Below are 20,453 nucleotides of genomic sequence, written 5' to 3'. Positions count from 1 at the left end.
AAGATGCCGCTTCTCTAGATGGAGACGGGGAGGGAAGGGGCTATGTCAGGGGGGGTGGATTTCCCAGAGGACATGTTGTCTACTTTGAGTAGATCGGCAAACCTCCCAAAGCATCACCTGGCGATGCTGTTCCTATGGAAACGGGATGAAGTTAAGGAAAGAGGGATGCCTTTGGAAGGAGAGGACTCGTGTTCAAAACCCAGCTTGGCCATTGGTACTGGTAGGACCTTTTCTAGAAAAATGACTTAAACCCTCTGGGTCTCAGTGTCCTCATCTTTAAGTAAACTAGGGAATTCTAGCGTGCTTTTTAGCTGCAAATCTACACTCCTTTGAACTGCTATTTGTCACATCTTGTGCTGATAGAAGGAAAGATGGCAAGGACTTCAGAGGTGATTGAATCTTTTTTTGTTTATTTTTTATCCTTAATTTTGGTCTTAGAATCTATTGATTCTAAGGCAGAAGAGCAGCAAGGGTTAGGCAATGGGGGTTAAGTGACTTGCCCAGGGTCACATAGTTAGAATGTGTCAGAGGTCAGATTTGAATCCAGGATTTTTGTCTTCTCTTTATCCATTGAGCCATCTAGGTGGCCCAGGTGATGGAATCTTTTCCTAATGATAGGTGCAGTCATTATTCTGACCATCAATTACAGGACTATGTGGTCAGACAATGATGCCTTCAGGGATATTAGGGGGTGGAGATTTCTCCCCTCTAATCAATCTCTAGAATTTTCTCCTCCCCTGTTTTTAAAAACACTTTATCTGCTTCTTGCTTCAATTTAATCTGACCAGTCCCATGAGTTAGGCAGGCAAAGTGGTCTTATGGTCAAAGTAGGGGGCCTTGACATCGGGGGACACCTGACTCAGACCCTACCTCAGGCTGATTAGCTTTGTGACCATGGATAAATCACTTCCTTCGGAATCTGTTCTCCTTAAAATGTGTCTAGGTGTGGGGGCAGCTGGGTAGCTTAGTGGATTGAGAGTCAAGTCCAGAGTTGGGAGGTCCTAGGTTCATTCAAATCTGGCCTCCGACACTTCCCAGCTGTGTGACCCTGGGCAAGTCACTTGACCCCTATTGCCTAGCCCTAACCACTCTTCTGCCTTAGAACCAATACACAGTATTGACTCCAAGATGGAAGGTGAGGGTTTAAAAAAAATGTGTCTAGGTGCAAATACTAATAATATGGAAATAGGTCTGGATCAATGATACAAAATTCAGTGAAATTACGTGTCAGCTGGGGGGGAGGGAAAGAACATGAATCATGTAACTATGGAAAAATATTCTAAATTAATTAAACTTAAAAAAATTGTGTCTAGGAGGGGGCAATTGAGTGACCCAGCAGATTGAGCGAGACCCAGAGATGGGAGGACCTGGGTTCAAATCTGGCCTCAGATACTTCCCATCTGTGTGACCCTGGGAAAGTCACTTAACCCCCATTGCCTAGCCCTTACCACTCTTCTGCCTTAAAATCAATACACAGTATTGATTCTAAGACAAGGGGTTAATAATAATAATAATAATAATAATAATAATAATAATAAAAAATAAAATGTGTCTAGGAAAACCTAGAGCCCTGAATTCAGGGAAGTGTTAAAATCAAATGAAATCAACAGGATGTGATAATATGGTGTCCTCAAGGGTACCAGGGACTTTCAATGCCTTATAGGATAATAGACCGAGAGTGTCTTACAAACCTTTCATGTCTCCGCCAACTAAGAAATCAGCTCATCCTGGGAAAAATGGGGTTTTGATGGTGGTGGTTCAGACCTCATGAAATGGTGGGGAGGATCAAGTGAGATGATAAATGGCTAATTCTTTATAAAGTTTAAAAGGCTAAAAGTCATGTCTAAAGAGTAAATAGGTTCCACCTAAGAGCCTTTCCTAGGAACTGAGCAAGTGAGCTTCCGTGCCTGGCTTGGGGACGCCATTCAGATCTTTTTTACCCACCATTTTCATTTTCTCTGTTTCCAGATACCTGAAAAAAGTACCTGTGGATGACTGAGGTGACCCCATCTATTTAATTCCGTTATCTGTATTTCTACGTTGATTCTATTTTAGGGAGCAGGTACGACTATTTCTGTTTAGTTGTTGTTCAGTCACGTCTGATTCTCCATGACCCATCTGGTCTTTTCTTGGCAAGGATGCTAAAGTGGTTTGCCATTTCCTTCTCCAGCTCATTGATGAGGAAATGGAAGCAAACAGGGTTATGTGACTCGATTAGGGTCACACAGCTAGTGTCAGACTGGATTTTAATTCAGGGAGATGAGTCTTCCTGACTCCAGACATGTCACTCGATCCATGATGTAACTCATCTGCCCAAAAAAGTCTCTATGGAGAAAATAGCAAAGCACTATATAGGTGGCTCAGTGGATAGAGAGCTAAGCCTAGAGATGGGAGGTCCTGGGTTAAAATCTGGCATCAGACACTTCCTAGCTGTGTGACCCTGGGCAAGTCACTTACCCTCAATTGCCTGGTCTTTACCACTCTTCTGTGTACTTAGTATTGATTCTGAGACAAAAGGTAAGGGTTGAAAAAAACCAAAAACCTTTCCCCGCCCTCTGTCCCATTCCAACATATATCTGCACAAAAGAGATTTTAGAAATCAAATCCAGGATTAATTTAAAGCCAAGTGAGTCTCTCAGGTCCCTTCTAGCAGATGTCAGTGTGATTCTATGGCCAATTTGATGGCAGCACAAATAGGATTGGGTTCTTAGGAAATGGCCCATAGACTTGATTAAACAGAGAGAAAGAACATGTAGGAGGGTTCCTCTAGCTGCCTGCCCTAAACATGGGGCATTGCAGAATTTTAATAGCTTAAAAACCACACTAAGACTTTGGGGACTTTGGAATTTTAAAAAGGGCCAAAAATAGAAAATGAAATGTTTAAATGTTATAGAGGGAAAAAAAACTCCAACTTCTGAGACCCCCTGTATAATTCCAGTGAGGGAGGCAACATGGTAGCCACCTTTAAAAGGAGGGAGGCTCCGAGTTCAAATCCCATCGTTGACTAACAAGGTGTCCTGACTTCTTTGATTGCTTTGTTCATTCACACATTCAAGAAGCATCATTCCCTTGGAATGCAAAGCCAAAGCCAAAACAATTCCCTTCTTCAAGGAACTTCCATTCTACTGGAGGGGTGAGATGGGGATGAATGAGAAAAGGAACAAGACATAAAAGCAGCAATCAACATGATGCATGCTAAGGAGATATTTTGGGCAGCTAGATTATATCCTCTTTTGTAGTGCTCTAGTAAGAGAAATGTATGGAAAGGTTAGATTGGAGAGAAACTCTACAGAGCCTTGAATGCCAGGCTAAGGACTCTAAATTTTGTTTTGCATGGCATTTGAAATGCTATGAACTTCAAAGTTGTGTTGACCATGGCCATAAACTCGGAGAGCCCCAAGACTACCACATAGACAATAATTAATATTTATAGAGCCACGTAGCTCAGAGAAAGACACTAATATCACTTGGGTTTTGCAGATGACAAAACTAAGGTTAAATGATGTCCCCAGGGTCATGCACCTAGGAAGTGTCCAAGACAGGATTTGAATCCTGCCTCTTCCTGACGCAGGGTCTACGGGGCCAGCTCAGGTACATCTTAGTGTTATCCAAGTTTAAAACAAATTAAGTGTCTTGAAGGAGCACAAATAGCCTGTGAAAGAATCACAGATTTGTCATTTTTTTAAACTCCTTACCCTTTCTATTTTAGAATCAATACCGTGTATTGGTTCCAAGGTAGGGGAGTGGAACGATTAGGTGATTGAGGTTAAGTGACTTGTCTACAGTCACATAACTAGAAAGTTGTCTGAGACCAGATTTGAATCCAGGATCTCCTATCTTTAGACCTGTCTCTCTATCCATTGAGCCGCCTAGCTCTACAGGTCAAAAAAATAAGAACAAGCCTCATTGTAGGAAAAACGAGAGCATGGATGATTGAGGTACTGATAATCCAGAGATCTCAAACCCTTTCGATGTTTCAACTTTTTTTCCCTTCAATAACTTTTAGTTAGAAGCAAACGAAAATAGACTGGAATTTCCATTTTCCCCAGCACAGCCCCTTCTCTGGTAGAGGTTGGAAGCAGGCAAGGAATAAGGGGACCCGAATAACCCCAAAACGAGGCATCTCATTAGCGACCTGAGATGCCTCCAGGTGGCCAAGGGATCTCCAGAGAAGTCAAGCAGCCCAATATGGCTTTGAGGTTGGCCATACTCTTTCTTGTTATTAGCAGGCACCTTCTGGGAGCTGAGACAAATGGGTAAGTGGTGTAGACTCTGGCCAACTGAGAAATTAAAGTGAGTTCTCCACTTAAGAGGATCCTAAGGGTGTCGGAGCTGAAAAGAGTCCTCAAGATCTAGGAGAGCTGAACAACCAACGAACAGTGATTTACTGGAGATCCTTGCAAGGACCTCGGATTGTGGTATGAACAAGAGAAGTGACAGCCTCTGTCTCCCCTGCAGAAGAGAGAGCCTCTCCCTCTCGGGGCAGGCTAAGGTCATCGCCACTGCATGCCGCCATGTACGGAGTGGTAACCAGAGCTCCTTTAGCCCGTGTGGAGGGATTGGAGGAGCCTGAAACGGACTGAAAATGAGCACTTTAACAAAGTGGCATCTGATTCCTTTTAGAGTTCACTCTGTCAATCTTGAACATTCACTTTCAACTCTCCACCCCCAGTAGAATCTGACAAAAGTCTTATTATTTCTCATCCCGACTCGAGCGAAGGGATGACTCAAGCTCCCAGAGAGCCCCGAATCTCAGAGTTGGTATTTTTCCAACAAAGATCAGCTTTGTTCATGTGACATTTCTAGTCTGTTCCATCACTCCAACCCAATGCTACTTCTCCAAAGGGAAAGCTAAGGAGCTGTTTCTTTGAAAGTACTGCGTGGTCCCCCCAAAGCCCATGAGGTACTCTCGTATTATTCATAAGAGGTGGTAATTTCAAGTCCTTTAAAACACCACGCGTGTAATCTTAACATCATCGAGGCACAAATGACCCTGAAAGGGAAGTAGTTCAGCCTATAGGCACCTCGGAGTCAGTGATTAGGATGGAGACAATTCTACCTTCCAGCCGTTTTTACTGAAAACAGGAAAAAAAATTCCATCGTGGGATTCTTTCCTGACAAAACTAGCTTAAACCCAATGGTAACGTGGAATAGCACTATTTCTCAGCCAACCAGACTCCAATGATTTATGCTATTCTTTTGTAAAAGAGACCAAAATTATATTTTATTAGTTTTTACAGATAAATCAAATATTCAGACATCTCTATCTATATGGATTGACTTTATCAAAAATGATTTCATTTTGGAAAGTCTGCAGCCTTCTGGGTTTAAAATAATTTATTTCATAGGTTTTCTTTAAATTTCATGTCTCAGAGATACATTATTCAACCAAAGGTGCTGAACAGAGAGACTGTAAAAAGGGAGGAAACACTGAGGAGAAGCAACTGTCAATTTCATTAGAAGCTGAACCCCAACTTGTCAACTCTTGCCAGGCTGGATTTCCGTCTCACCTTTTTGTGCTTACCAGAGACACCCGCTGCTGCAGTTCCAAGGTGGTAAAGAAAAGTTTGTACGATTAAGTAGGCATTCAGTTGGGACACACAAGGCAACCGAAGGATTCTGTCATGAACGTTAGCATAATGTCTATTTCCGGTCACTGCACTAACATTAAACTAAACTTCAAACCACAAAAACACTGGGACTGACATCGAAAAGGCAGGCCGCCAGAGGGCGGGAGCTTCCGGGGGACGGCGCCGCTGTTAGGAGGGGACGTCGCTGGACAAGGGCTGGTGATGGACGTACGGGGGCTTTTTCTTGTACGAGGGCCACCGGCACACCGGACAGCAGTGCCGGCCCCCGGCCAGCCACATGATGATGCAATTCTGATGGAACACGTGGCCGCAGGGCAAACCCGTCAACACACACGCGTGCTCGAAGTTCTCTAGGCACACCACACACTCGGTGCAGTGCAGCATGTCCGCAGGCCAGGCCAGCCAGTCGGGCTCCCCGTCGTCCCCTGGGTCGTAGGGCCCGGGAGAGCCGCAGCCCCTCGCGTGGGGACCGGCCTGACCGTATCTGTGGGCACAGGCGCAGGCGGCGCTCTCGCGGGTCCCTCCTCGCGGAGGGGGCCGGGCCGTGTCCCGGGGCACAGCGTCGCCATTCTCGCTGTCGTCCGAGTCATTCTCAGGCTCCGGGGACCCCTCCGACGCGTCCTCGTCAGAGGGGGCTCCGAGACGTCGGAAGCGCCACACGGGTAAGTTTCTAATGTAATCTGTCGGGATGAGAGGGTGCAGCCACAGGTCCGGGAAGGCCAAGCGCTCGAGGAACAGGTCGGGGTCTTCGTCCCAGTCGGAGTCGGCGGGGAAGTTCTGGAAGGAGGCGATGGGGTGGAAGAGGTAGCTGGTGTACCAGTCCCACAGGCTCGACAGCCACTCCAGGTTGTTGGCGTTCACTTCGTCGGCGTTGTGGTGGCGGCGCCTCTTCTTCTCGAAGTAGTCGATGAGCAAGCCGTGTCCAAGGTACGTACTGAGGAACAGGGCAGGGTGGGAAGAGTAGAACATCCAGTCCGCCCGGACCCACGAGGCCAGCGTCGTGGTGTTGGAGTAGCGTAACAGCTTCAGGCTATACTCATAGAAGCTGTCCAGGTAAGGGAGCTGCAGGAAGCCCAGCACGGGCAGCCAGGAGATGATGAGGAGGGAGTTATACGTCCCCAGGGTGCTTATGAGGACCACGAAGCGCTTTATGGTGGCGCCCTGCGTGATGAACAGGTCCATCCAGGCCATGAGGTTGACCAGCACCAGGCTCAACACGAATAAGTCATTGACCTCTGGCTGTAAGGAGCGCAAAAAGGCATCCATGGCCCGGAGGGACAGAAACTCCCCCGTGTTGTTTCCGTATCTGTAGATCCCCTCAGGAGTCCTCAGGATGTACGACGGCATACCGTAGACGCCGATGTCGCTCATAGAACTCTGGTTGGGCCAGTTCTCCACGTTGACAAAGACAAACTCTACTCTTCCCGTAAACTTGATGCTGAGCGCCGAGAAGAAGGCGGGGGGCTGGTCCAGACTGGCGAACAGGTAGACCTTCACCCAGTACTGGTCACTCTTGTCCCATTCCTCTTTCAGGCGCCCCGCGCTGTAAATGGTCTTGATGCGGGAAGCGGCGTGGGCGGTGATCCACTTAAAGATATGTTCGGCCTCCATCTTGTGCCCGCTGTATTCTTTGAGCATCACCTTTCCTTTGGAAGTGCTGGTTTGAGGCACAGACATAATGAGGGTCGAGCGTATCCAACCTCGCCTCCGGCAATATCTACAAGAAAGGGACAAACATGAGCCAAGAGTGATGGGCCTCCGAGCTGCACCAGAGGCACGTGGGGAATAAGGAGGGACATCCTATGGCCAGCCGCTCTCCCAGGAACGTCAGCTAGTCCCCAGCACAGTGCCGGCCACGCCACGGGCTTCATAAGTGGCTTTAAACAACCTCAACAAGTGAAGGGCAATCTGGTGTGGCAAAAGTCCAGAGTAAAAAGATGGCTGGGGAGAATGGAGGAGATGGGGCTGAAGGGAGAGTGGAATCTGGAAATGCAAAGGGAAAGATATCTTTTTTTTTTTCCTAACTGTCTTAGGATCAATAATGTGTTCTGGTTCCAAGGCAGAAGAGCTCTAAGGGTTAGGCAATGAGGATTAAGTGATTTGCCCAGGAAATGTCTAAGGCCATCTTTGAACCCTGGATCTCCCATTTCTAGGCCTGGATTTCAATCCACTGAGCCACCAAGCTGTGTCCCCCTAAGAAATTACTGATTCAAAGACAGAATTGGATATGGAAGACTTAGAATCAGGAAATAGGGTTTCAAATCCAAGGTCTGACCTTCACTAGCTCTGTGGATCTGGACAAGCTCCACTTTCCTAATTTTCAAAATAATCATAATGATATTCTTTGTTTTTTTAAAACCCATACCTTCTGTCTTAGAATCAATAATGGGTATTGGTTCCAAGGCAGAAAAGTGGTGAGGGCTAGGCAATGGAGTGACTTGCCCAGGGTCACACAGGTAGGACATGTCGGAGGTCACATTTGAATCCAGGACCTCCCATTTCTAGGTCTGGTATTTTCCACCAAGCTACCTACCTGCCCCCATACCTGCTCTTTTTTTTTTTTTTAAGTACTTTTAGGTCCAGATTCTCACCCTTTCCCCTATATAAAGTCATGTAAGACATGTCCACATCAGCCATGTTGAACAACGACCAAAAAAGAGATACACACAATAAGAAACATAAAGAAAGTAAAAAACTAGACTTGAGTCTGCACTCAGAGCTCCTCGTTCTTCTCTCTGGAGGTGGACAGCACCGTTCATCCTGGATCCTTCGGAGCTCTCAGGGGAGCTAAACCTTTCGCAGATGGTTGGTGCTATGAAACTGCTCTCACTGTGTACTGTTCTGGTTCTGCTCGTTTCCCTCTGTGTCCGTTCACATAAAACCTCCCAGGCTTTTCTGAAACCCGCCCCCTCATTACTTCTTACAGCACAACGGTGTTGTCACATTCACACACCACAATCTGTCGAGCCGTTCTCCAATAATGGGCCTCCCCCAAATTTCTCTATTTTCCCACATCACCCCCAGTATTTGTCATTTTCTCTTTCTGTCATGTCAGCCAGTCTGATGGACGTGAGGTGGCACCTCAGTCACTTTAATGAGCATTCCTCTAATTATTGATTTAGAGCTTTTATTTTTTTTTATGACTATTGATAGTTTTCATTTCTTCTTCAGAAAACTGCCTGCTCATATTCGTTGACCATTTATCAACTGGGGAAGGGCTCTTATTTTTACAAATTTGGTTCAGTTCCCTGTAGATTTGAGAAGTGAGGTCTTTATTTGAGAAATTTGCTACAAAATTTTGTTCCCAGTTTCCTGCTTTCCTGCCAGAGATACCTTTTCTAAAAGGCCAAAGGTTCACCAAGATTACCGTGCTGAAAAATGTAACCCATAGGAAATGACTAAAATGCTTCAGGACCAGTTGGCCTGCTTGCTGGACATCCCATCTCTGGCCTGGAATGCTCTCCTGCCTCATCTTCCCTTCGAGGCTCAGCTCAAGGGTCAATGACCTTCTCGATGCCCCTAGTATCATTCTCATGAGCCTGAAACCAATCTGTCCTCATTCTGCAGGCGCTCTCCATCTGCTCGTCTATGAAGGACTGGGTGGGCAGGGATTATCTACCTTCTTTTATGCCTCCCACACAGAGCAAGCCCTCCATCAATGCTTGTTGCCTGACTGAACTCCACAAACTGAAGTACCTACAGTGAATCGGATGACCACAGAGAAGCATGGGAAGACTTCAGTGAACAGGTGCAAAGGGCAGTGAGCAGAGCCAGGGAAGCGCCGTGCATGAAGGAAACGCGTGATGACACGACAACTGAAACTGGATGTTGTGAGGTTCTGAGAGGACAAACATGGGTCACGCGTCCTATCACTTTTTTCACATCACCTTTATAGGTATTACAGGTGACAAGACAGTAGCATATGATAATGTTGAGGGCTTTTCTGAATCGTTTTCTACAGCTCGAAAACCTCACACTTAAAAAGCACCAAGGAACGGATACTAATTCCTTAAAAGATGTCTAAAAGAAATCCTACTTGATAGCTCATTTTAAAAGACTCTCAAAAAAAAAGGAGGGGGGGAGCTGGGTAGCCCAGTGGATTGAGATTCAGGTCCAGAGACAGGAGGTCCTGGGTTCAAATCTGGCCACAGACACTTCTCAGCTGTGTGATCTTGGGCAAGACACTTGACCCCCATTGTCTAGCCCTGACCAGTCTTCTGCCTTGGAACCAATACAAAGTTCAAAGGTTCTAAGGTAGAAGGTAAGAGTTAAAAAAAAAGTCTCTTGTTGCCTAAAATGCAGAACAAGAAGTTTCTCTGAAAATTCTCACCCCCAAAATAAATGTACAAAAATGGGTTAGCTCAAGGGGAACAGCCCAAATGGATCCTTTCATTTCTTCTGCCTCCCATGAGCAGAGGAGTATCCCGATAAGTATTCTTAGGAAGGAGTCTAGCTAATGCCAGCACTTAGACGCTTGGAAGAGAATCCCTGATCTTAGGATCATGCGATCCTTCCAATTTTATCCCCAAGAGATATTAGAATGGAGTCTAAACCAGGAGGCAGAGATCTTGCCTAAAGGAAGAGAAGAATAAGGATTTTTGGAATCATCCCCTACAGCAGCACAGTGGAGAAGAGCCTCACCAGGAAACCAGGATATGTGCTTTTTTGGTGCATTTTCCTGGAAATCAAGACAATTTCCCCAAATCCCAGGTGTGGGACGATTTTAAGTACAAAACACAGCCCCTAGTGTCCTCAAGCTTACCATCCAATTAGAGAAACAACAAAAACACATAAAATAAGCAGAGAACGAGGCGAGGTCAAGTGGTAAAGCACCAAAAGGAGGGAGGAATGTGGCTCGACCAGGAAGAAAAGTCTCACTCTAACTTCAGCTCTTCTTAAAGGGTTCAAAAAGGCAGGAGTGGGAAGACTATCCCAGGCTAAGAAGTACTCAAAAGAGTCTGAGGAGATCACCTGGACTGGATCAGAGGGTTCAGAGATGGAATGTCAGGGAAGGGAGACTGTGAGCAGCCTCGGAGCTCTGAATGCCAGGCCAAGGACCTCAAACTTTGACGTGGGGGTTACTCCTAAGTCCATTATGAGCCAGTCCAAGGCCCTCATGTAGAAGGGTCACAGGAGTCCGAGGCTTTCAGAGCTATGAGGAACCACTGAAGATGATGAGCGGCGGGGAGATAAAGAACATGGTGTTTCCGGATTATTAAACTGGTCACAGAATGTGTCAGTCCGATGGTATACACATGAAAAATCTGAATTGCTTTCCTAATATTCCAGGGGAGGGAAGGGAAGATCTTGCTTGATTGTGGTGGTTTCAGGGGAAAGACATGGATGCGGCGAGCCTGCCGATGCTTTCTGCCATGGTGTTTTTAAAGAAGCTTCTCTTAAATTTTCCAAAGAAAAAAAGAGATCAAAAGACATGGTCAGTGGAGGCCAGAGCAAGACGTCTGACCTCGTGGGCCTGCAGCGTGCTCATCTCTCTTGTCTGCACCTCACCGCCCACTGGGCTTGATTGGTGAGAGGATGCCCTGGATAACCCCAAAGCATTTGAAGTGACTGAGGGACAGCCAGTCAGCAACAGCCTCAGCTGGGACTATGGGACTGGATCTAAGAAGGTGGCTGGAGCTGGAAAGGCAGCTTCCGGATGCATCAGGAGATAAAGCTCAAAAGGGGGACATTAAAGCTAAATTAAAACTCTGGTCCTTCATTTCCATGGAGTTTACTACTATTTACTGGAATAAGAGAGATGAAAGCCCATCCTCAATCTAGCCGCACGGGCGCTCCTCTCAGGGCTCTCTCTCAGCCCTCGTCCTTTCACCACCGAGTCTTGAACCTTTTAACCTCCCCCTTCCCTTGTGGGTCAATCTCAATCATCTCCAGATCAAGCAGGCAGGCCACAGTCCCCAGAATCGGGTCAGAGCCTAGGGGAGGAGGGGTTCCCCTCACACAGGGTTAAGGGACAGAGAAAAGATCTGAAATGGAAGACTTCATCACTAACAGTCAAAGCAAAAAGGGAGCCCACAGCTCTTATCTTCTGATCAAAGGAACAAGCTTCACCAAAAAAGAACGTCCCAAAGGGATTCTAAATGACCCGGGAGAATCTGCAAAAGGCACAGAAACATTCTTTGGACAGAGATTCCTTGTCTCCGCCTGCAGAAGTGTTAATGGCACCAGGAGAACTGACCGAGCGGCTTAAATAAACCTTATGTGGATTACGGCTTCGTGAGACCTGTAGGGTTTAGATGACCAGAATGGTCTGAAGGGCTCACCTGGGATCACTTGAACAGTTAAAGGTTCCGGTGCGTATTCCAAATCTGGACACCTTTTTCACCATTTTCTCCCAGTGGACTTTCCCCACGAGAGGGCTTCTGTCACTCGCTATGACCTGGAGCCAAAAGGAAAGAGATAGATTTCAGAGTCCAAAATTAGAATCGGGTCCACACTTGAGATGCATTCATTGATCTGAAAACAAGCCATTCTTATCCCCAGAGGCTGGTCCTTATGCCGTGTCATCGTTTCCCCTGAAAATCCCTAGGTGAAAAAACAAAGGGGGAAAAAGCTCTGTTCCTACAGTGTCTTCCCAGAGCTGGGAAGCCAAACGACAGAAAAGACTCCAAAGGCAGGTACTCCATGGAAAGGTTATTCCTTGTTCTAACACAGAAACCATAACTCCTCCTCGGGACAGAAGGTCACTCATTCACTCGTGTGCTGACCAATTCGTGTTGTGACATTCTCAGGGACAGAAGCTGTCTGTAAAAGTTCCAAATTGTCACTCAATTCATCGCAGCCAATTCTCACCCAGGGTTCAAGTCACGGGAAGTGCTGACAGCATTTCCTGATCAAATTTCCAGATGTCTCAATCATGGAGGAAAGAAGTAGAATCTGCCCTGCGGTCCAATGCTCATTAATTGCCTCAAATGGTGGGGATAACAAAGAAATGATCTAAAGAATCATCAATAATGTTGGCTGCTGAGAAGAGGCAATTTTGAAATGTTAAAATGATAAATAATAAAGTGGGTTGAAAGCCCCAATTATCCATAATAATAAAGGATGGCTAATCTTTATTTCTAACTATTCACAGGTTTGCAGCCTGCTCAAATAAAATTCACGGACTAAATTGTGCCTCATTTTTCACAACACCCAACTCGAATTTGGAAGAAAAATGTCTCACTCATCAAGATGATTCTGAAGAAGAATCACTAAAATAGGCTTACATGAGTTCAACTTTTTTTGTCTCAGGACCCCATCATGTCCCATCTGGCTGTTCTCCAGGAATTCCTGATGTCCAGAAACTCGTCAATCTGTCAAATGAATTCACCTAACTCCCCCCTCCTTAGCACAAGATCTGGCCCTCCTCCCACCCTGAGATTGGGGGAGAGGCAGGACAATGGTGAGCCTCTCCCTGATCCCACACAGTTTAAGGAGAGCACGTGGGATATTGACCTCATCATCTCCTGCCCTGATGAACTGGGTTTCATGATGTCCAGAAATCTCACTCTATGAGAATTCATTTTGTATTCCACTCCCACCAATTTGGGTGATTCCCACCCTGGTCTCCAGCATCCGCCCAGCTGGGAACAACCCCCTTCCCTGCTTCCAGAAACATTCGAGCCCTTGCCTTCCCTCATCCTTGTGCACTCCTTGAGGGCAGGGACTGCCTCGTGCCAGGCTCTGTTTCTCCAGAGTTGAGCACAATGCCTGGCACACAGTCAACACGTAAACAAGTTTACTGACTCTGACTCTCTTTACGGTCTAAAAAATTGCTGAACCCTCAAAGAGCTTTTGTTCATGTGGGTTCTATCCGCCAATGTTTGTCAAAGCCTGTTGCCCACAGATCCCTGTTAGGCTTCAGCTTCTGCTCAGATCGAGGCAAAGCCAAACCGTGGGACAGCAGGGATTGTTTGGTCTGACTTTGCGTATTTATTCTAGAGGGTTTGGTTTTCTTTCTCAACCAGAGGAGGAGAGAGGAATAGAAGGGAAGGAGAGAAAAACGCCTGTTCGCTGAAAATGTAAAATGCATTTTACTAGTCATTCTGCCAATGATAATCTGTACTACAGCCTGGCTTCCATCGAGGGTCATCCGCAGGCTACCTATGCCCTTGTCCCAGGCCCGGACTCCTGGGGCACTCCATGAGAGACCACCATCGAGGACACTCAGGACCTCCAGGAACCTCCATCGGCCTCCTTTCCACAGCAATGGCAGGAGCGCCTTGTTAAAATCGGGATGGAAGCCAGGCTGTTCTCGGCATTCTCCCGTCCACACCTGTCAACTAGAGGGTGTCAAACCGCTCCTGGACGAGCCGCTCTGGAAGAAGCCACATTGGCCGGTTCTTGGCGATAACCATCAGCATCCCTCAACGAGGATGCTCTGGACCCGCGCCGAGGATGAAGCCAGGCTCCCCAGCTCCAGTCCCTGTCCATGTCCCACCGCCTGACCACCAGCAGGGGGCCCTGCTTCTGTCCTCGCTGTCACTGGCAGCCTGCCGCCCAGGGGCCCGCTTCTGCCCTCGCCATCACTGGCAGCCTGACCACCGGCACGGCCGCCCAGGGGCCGCTTCTGCCCTCGCCGTCACTGGCCTCCCCGAGGGCGGCCATCTGGGCCCGCTTCTGCCCTCGCCATCACTGGCAGCCTGACCACCGGCACGGCCGCCCGGGGGCCGCTTCTGCCCTCGCAGTCACTGGCAGCCTGACCACCAGCATGGCCGCCCGGGGGCTGCTTCTGCCCTCACCGTCACTGGAAGCCTGACCACCAGCATGGCCGCCCGGGGGCTGCTTCTGCCCTCACCGTCACTGGAAGCCTGCCGCCTGGGGGCTGCTTCTGCCCTCGCTGTCACTGGCAGCCTGACCACTGGCACGGCCGCCCGGGGGCTGCTTCTGCCCTCGCTGTCACTGGCAGCCTGACCACTGGCACGGCCGCCCGGGGGCTGCTTCTGCCCTCGCTGTCACTGGCAGCCTGACCACTGGCACGGCCGCCCGGGGGCTGCTTCTGCCCTCGCTGTCACTGGCAGCCTGACCACCGGCACCGCCGCCCGGGGGCCGCTTCTGCCCTTGCCGTCACTGGCCTCCCCGAGGGCGGCCGCACCGTCTGTGGCGATCGATGCTCCAGGACGTCTCTCTGTGCTCTCTCCCGGTCCAGAGCGGGCTCTCCTGGCAGAGAAAGCCGAAGCCGCTCGCCCACTCTCTCTGCGGGTTCTCTCCTTGGCCTGCCACAAGAATCAGCTCGGCCTGGCCAGACCCAAAGCCAACCGAGCTTCTGGTTGATGTCCTTGGGGAGACCCAGAGAGCTTTGACAGGCCCTCCAGGGGGTGACCTATGAACCTGCCTGCCCGCGAGGCCTCTACGACGGTCTAGCACAGCCTGTGAAGCCCAAAGCATCCCCTCAGTGACAATCTATCAAGTGGCTCCCCAGCTTTGGCTAGAGGCGTCTGAGTGAGGAGGGAGGAGGGAAACATTTATAAAATAGCCACCATGTGCCAGGCACTGTGCTCGGCGCCTTACTCATATCCCACTGGATCTTCACAATCATCCTGTTACTTTCCCCGTGTTACAATGGGAGCCATCGAGGCGGCAGAGGTGAAGTGACTTGCCTAGGAAGTATGAGGCCACATTTGCACCCAGGACCCCCTGACTTCGGGGCTCAGTGTGCCATCCACAGTGCCAGAAGCACCCAACCTCCTGAGACGGCTCGGTCCACTCCTGGAGGGCTCCCATTGGTCACAAGTCTGAATTGACGTCAACCTGTCCAACTCTCCTTCCGTGGCCAAAGAGAACAAATTGAGCCCCGCGTTCACCCCCGAAGTCCTCTTACTACTTCACTACAGCAAGCGTTTCCTCACCCCCAAACGGCTCGGATGGCCAGTGCCAACCTCAGCGGTGCCACAGCCTCCCTAGGCCTGGACACCACGCCTGCCCCTTCTCAGCTGACCCATCCACCCCACGACTGGCTCCAATGGAGCACGTAGCCTGCCAAGCACCCCCCATCTCAGGCTGCAAGGTGGTGCAGTGGGAAGACCCAGGCCCAGATCTGACCTCAGCGACTAGCTGTGTCACTTCATCACTGTCTGCCTCAGTCACCTCATCTGCAAAATAGGGATAACCACAGCACCTACCTCCCAGGGGTGTGGCAAGGATCAAAGGAGATCCTATCTGTAAAAGCACTCGGCGAAGGGCTGGCACAGAGCAGGCGTTCTGGCAACGTTCACGATTCCTCTTATTTGCTTTTCCAGATGAACCTGTGCCTATCCCTGGATTAGAACTTGTAAAGTTCACTTCTTGAACCCAAGGATCAGATGTTACACGTTGCCCTGTGAGCGTCGGTCCCATCTGATCCGGTCCAAAGTTCTGAGCCTCCCCACATCCTTTTCGCCCAGTTCTGCCATCCTCGTTACTCATCCTTCTCAGGGCTCCATCATATTCCAGGCTGTGAGGAGGGGGGCGCAAAGAGGGAAAAGACTGGGGGGGACACAGTTCTGCCAGGAGGCGAAGGCAAAATTCTGAGAGAAAAGAGGAGACTCTGAGCAGAGAGCACAGAGTTGATGCAAATTCTGGATGCAGAACTGAAAGCGCGAAGGAAGACAATGGACGCCTCCATGTCTCCACACACCTGGGGGACCAGGGCTGGTGTCTGCCCTAGAAAAGGGGAGCCTGTGGAGGAGGGGCAGGCGTGGGGACCCGTATGACTTCAGTATGGGCTGAGCCATCTAGGAAACAACGGAAATCCAGGACTAGAACTCTGGGAAGAGGCTGAGGTCAAGAGACGGATTGTCACCTGTACAAACTACGAGAGTTCTGTAGACGAGGCCTCGGAAAAGAGAACATTCATATAGAAGAGGGTGCCAAGGACGGATCCTTGGAACACGGCCCGGTGTGAAGGATGGGAGGAAGATGAAGAGGCAAAGATAAGGAAAGGATGGATCTGGTTTCCCAAATATTAAGGGAGGTGAGGGCAGCCGTACCACGGAGAGCACCACAGTGAAAACCCTGAGATTTTGATGTATTCAGTGAAAGACTCTCTGTTTGTGTAAGTCACATACAAAAATGAAAAGACATGCATCTCCCTGGCTCGTAAGAGAGTCCTGTGGTGTGATCATGACGTTATGTAAGAATGCAACATACATGTTAACACCACATAAATACATACACATGTTACACATAAATACAATGTGAAAAAAAATCTCACGGACTGGGTAAGTACAGAACATATGCGTAAGTGCAAAGCACAAAATTCACACCGATATATACTTTTCTGTGGAAAATTCAAACAGACAGAAATTTCTTATCTGCATGAGTTTGCACAGAAATCAATAACAATGAATTATAGTTGTACATATGTAAATCTGTCTAGATATAACCTATGTACATGTGTAAATACTAATGACCTAACACACTAACTATATTAGAATAATTTATTAATGTTCTAATAACTAACTATGGGGACAGCTTGGAAAAATTGGTTCAAAGTCTTGGGGAAGTAGGGGCAGACAGAAAAACTACTTAAGTATAGAAGTTAGACCACATTAGGATTTTAGGTTAACAATTGCTAGTAATAGAACATTTTACTTAGTTGAATTTAGAGACATTAGGAGGTAAGACGGTTCATATTCAAAATGCTGTTGAGATTGTTTAAAATTGTTACATGATTTGTTATTCTGTTCAAAACTATATTCATGGAAATTCTTTACTTAGCTAAACCATTTTCCTATACCCAAACTTAGCATGGAGTTAGGTAGACAGAATAGCTAAGCTAGATTAGGATTTGTTGTTTTGGGAGGGTAGAGGAATATTTAACATAGTGCAGGGTTAAAAATTAGAGTGTTAGAAATGTAACAATATATGTATCTAAAAGGTAAGTACCATTAATACAAGATGCTGGTTGCATCTTTTTCCAAAGATGAAAAAGGGGGGATTGTGGAGAGAGAAATGGGAAAAGCCTGCAAAAGGCTGGAATAGCTGGGACAGCTGAGCTGTCATTCAAAAGGTGAACATTCTGATTTGGAATGGGACCAGGAGAATTGGTTGGAAGAGGGGGTTCAGACCAACTGAAGTCTGAAGGTTTTTGGCTTAGAAGATAGAAAAGTGAGAATTCTCTTGGCTTCTTGAGACTGAAGCCTGAGGGTGGTCTGTTGGCTTTTGAGACAGACGAAAGACAAAGTCCAGCTCTCTCTCTCCAATTTGCTCTGTCGTGATACAGTGACTGAACTTCCAGACCTGTCAGCCCGTTTTCCCAAACTGAACTATATTCCACCATCCTCCAACCTAAGGCTTATTTTAGGATTAGGGAAACCCCAAACCCTCTTTCCTTCCATTTCCCTATCTTTCTTTTTTCCCCCAATAAATCCCTCACTTAAGTTAGAGAAGAGAAAGAGTATTTTATTTGGAACATCATAAAACTCACCCTGAGTTGATTTAGAGAGACCAATAGGAGAATCAACAGGAAGGGGAGGGAAGAAGGGAGGAAGAAAGAAGATTAATAGCCCTGATCTTTAGTTATCAATTGCCATTCAAATAATCCCTTATTACAGTGGGGAGCCCTGTTCCCAGATCCTTCACCTCCTAAATGGACTTCCCTAAGCAAACAAAAATAAGGACTCTCCTCACATCACCCTCCCTTCCCCCCCACCAAGAACGTTCCTGGTCCTCCCTCACCCAGGGCTCTCTTCCTACTCTCAGAACACACTGAGAATTTAGTTCTTCTGAGACAAGGCTAACCTCCAGTGGGCACAAGGAGAAGGGGAACCTAGACTTCTCAGGGGATAGACTGCCTGATGTACTTTAGACCTGAGGCACTATCTGGGTCAGTGGCTGTTTTCACAGCTGCTCTAAGTTCTTGCACCACTTGATTCAAAATTTGATAAATAAACGGGAGTTTCTGCCATCGTTTTTTGGAAAAAGCAAACTGAGCTTCATCTTTCATGGTCATGGAGACTGGCATGGCCCTCAAGCTAGTGTGTACTTTCTATGGTATGGTTTCTAAGTACCTGTAAGGCCACCAGGAACAGAGAGGGAAGGGAGCCAGCCCTGATCATCCTATGTTCAAAGGAGCATAGCTTGGGGGGTGGCGGGGGATCCTAAAAGGTAATTGAGTCCAAACTTTCATCTTACAGATGAAACTAAGGTCACACAGCCAGTAAGTGTCTGGAGCAATATTCAAACTCAGGTCTTCTTGATTCTGGGTCACAATATCTCCCTTTTTCCTTTGTGTTCCCAGAGCGAAAAATACTAAATTGAAATAATTTTTATATGAAACCTTTCTTAAGCCTTGGTTTTGAAGGTCAGCCAGCTTCCAGGCTAAAATATTTTTACTTTTTATTTATTGCTATTAATTTTTTAAAAATTGCTCCCAGGCCTCAAGGTATCTCACTGGGCAGGCTTTTGTTAGAGGTAGGGCGGAGACCTGCTCCTTATTTGTTTATTAACAGGAACTCTCTTGGGTGAGAAAAATCCATAAGCTCCAGCCGCCATGTTGGACTATAGTCACTCAGCCCCATGGGGCAGAGGAAAAGGCATGTTGGCATCCTTCCTTGTGTGAACAAAGACCTGCTTCTTCCTGTGATTAATGAAGGAGGAGTTGGGGGCTCCAGATCCACTTCTTCAGGGGCTCCTCAGGGACGCCTTGGGATATCATGTGGAGGGACTAAGTGGTGAGGTCACAAGGGGTGTATTTATATATATATATATATTGGCATGCAGGAGAGGAGTTAAGATCTTGCTTTTGTCCTGCTTACTCTCTTGGGCGCCTGGTCAGACAGTGAGGGAGTCAGCTGGCCAGTTTAGATTGTCTTGAGCAGCTGATTAATAAATTAACTTAAAATTAAATTAATAAACTATCCTAAAGTTAAGCGATATTAGCTCTAGAGAATTTCAATTGTTATACCAACAAACCTTGGGGAGAAAGAGGGTGCTGTGGCAGCAAAGATGGCTTCATTATTCACCCAGCAGCCATTCTCCAATTGGTAAATGGTCAAGGGATGTGAAAAGGCAGCTTTCAGGGGAAGGAATCCAAGCTACCCTTAGCCATATGAAAAAATGCTCAAAATCACATGAAAACAGCTCCGAGGTAACACTTCACACCTATCAGACTGGCTAATAGGAGAGAAAAGTAAAGTGACAAATGCTGGAGGGGACGTGGGAAAATATGACTGCTCCTAGAGCTGTGAACTGGTCTGACTGTTCTGGAGAAGGATTTGGAACTACATCTGAAGGGCTAACCACAGCGTATGCCCTTGGACCTAGCAATACCACCACTAGGTCTGTCTCCTAAGGAGATCAACAGAAAAGGACCCATATGTACGAACTTTATAGCAGCTCTTTTTTTGTGGTGGCAGGAATTAGAAATTGAGGGGCCGTCTATCAATTCTGGAATGACGGAACAAGCTGTGGTATATGAATGCGACGGAATATTATTATGCTCTAAGAATGATGAAAAGGACGGTTTCAGAAAAAACCGGGCAGATCTATATGAATTGATGCAAAATGAAGTGAATAGAATTAGGAAAACAATCTAAACAGTAACAGCAATAGTGAAATAATAATCAACCTGAAAAGATTTAGCTAAGTGATCAGTACAGTAATCTACCACAATTCCAAAGGACTCCTGATGAAAAAAGCTATCCATTTCCACAAAGAAAACTGATGGACCCATAGTACAGACTGAAACATATTCTTGTTCTTTTTTTTTGGGAACAAGATTTATGTGGAATTTGTTTTGCATGACCGTAAGTATTTTTAATGAGTTGTTTTTCTTTCCTTCTCAGTGGGTAGGGGAGAGGGGCAATGAGAGAATTTGGAACTAAAAATAAAATTGAATTTAAAAATGAAAAAAATTCCTAGCTGTGTGACCCTGGGCAAGTC

General features: G+C 47.1%; 1 protein-coding gene across 1 annotated transcript in view; it reads right to left on the bottom strand.

Moving 5' to 3' along the window:
• Positions 1 to 5,197: 5,197 nt before the first annotated feature.
• Positions 5,198 to 20,453, bottom strand: part of RNF103 (ring finger protein 103) — a 28,342-nt gene continuing 13,086 nt past the window's right edge. The window contains exons 3-4 of the mRNA XM_001363640.3: positions 11,873 to 11,988; positions 5,198 to 7,308 (exon numbers count right to left, since the gene is read on the bottom strand). Coding sequence (XP_001363677.2) covers positions 5,760 to 7,308; positions 11,873 to 11,988 — 1,665 coding nt within the window. The 3' untranslated portion in view covers positions 5,198 to 5,759. The remainder of the gene's footprint in view (positions 7,309 to 11,872; positions 11,989 to 20,453) is intronic.

Source organism: Monodelphis domestica, chromosome 1 (assembly GCF_027887165.1).
Source record: "Monodelphis domestica isolate mMonDom1 chromosome 1, mMonDom1.pri, whole genome shotgun sequence".
In the NCBI taxonomy this organism is placed as follows: domain Eukaryota; kingdom Metazoa; phylum Chordata; class Mammalia; order Didelphimorphia; family Didelphidae; genus Monodelphis; species Monodelphis domestica.
The sequence above is the reverse complement of the archived record's forward strand: the minus strand, read 5'-3'. Positions and strand labels throughout refer to the sequence as shown.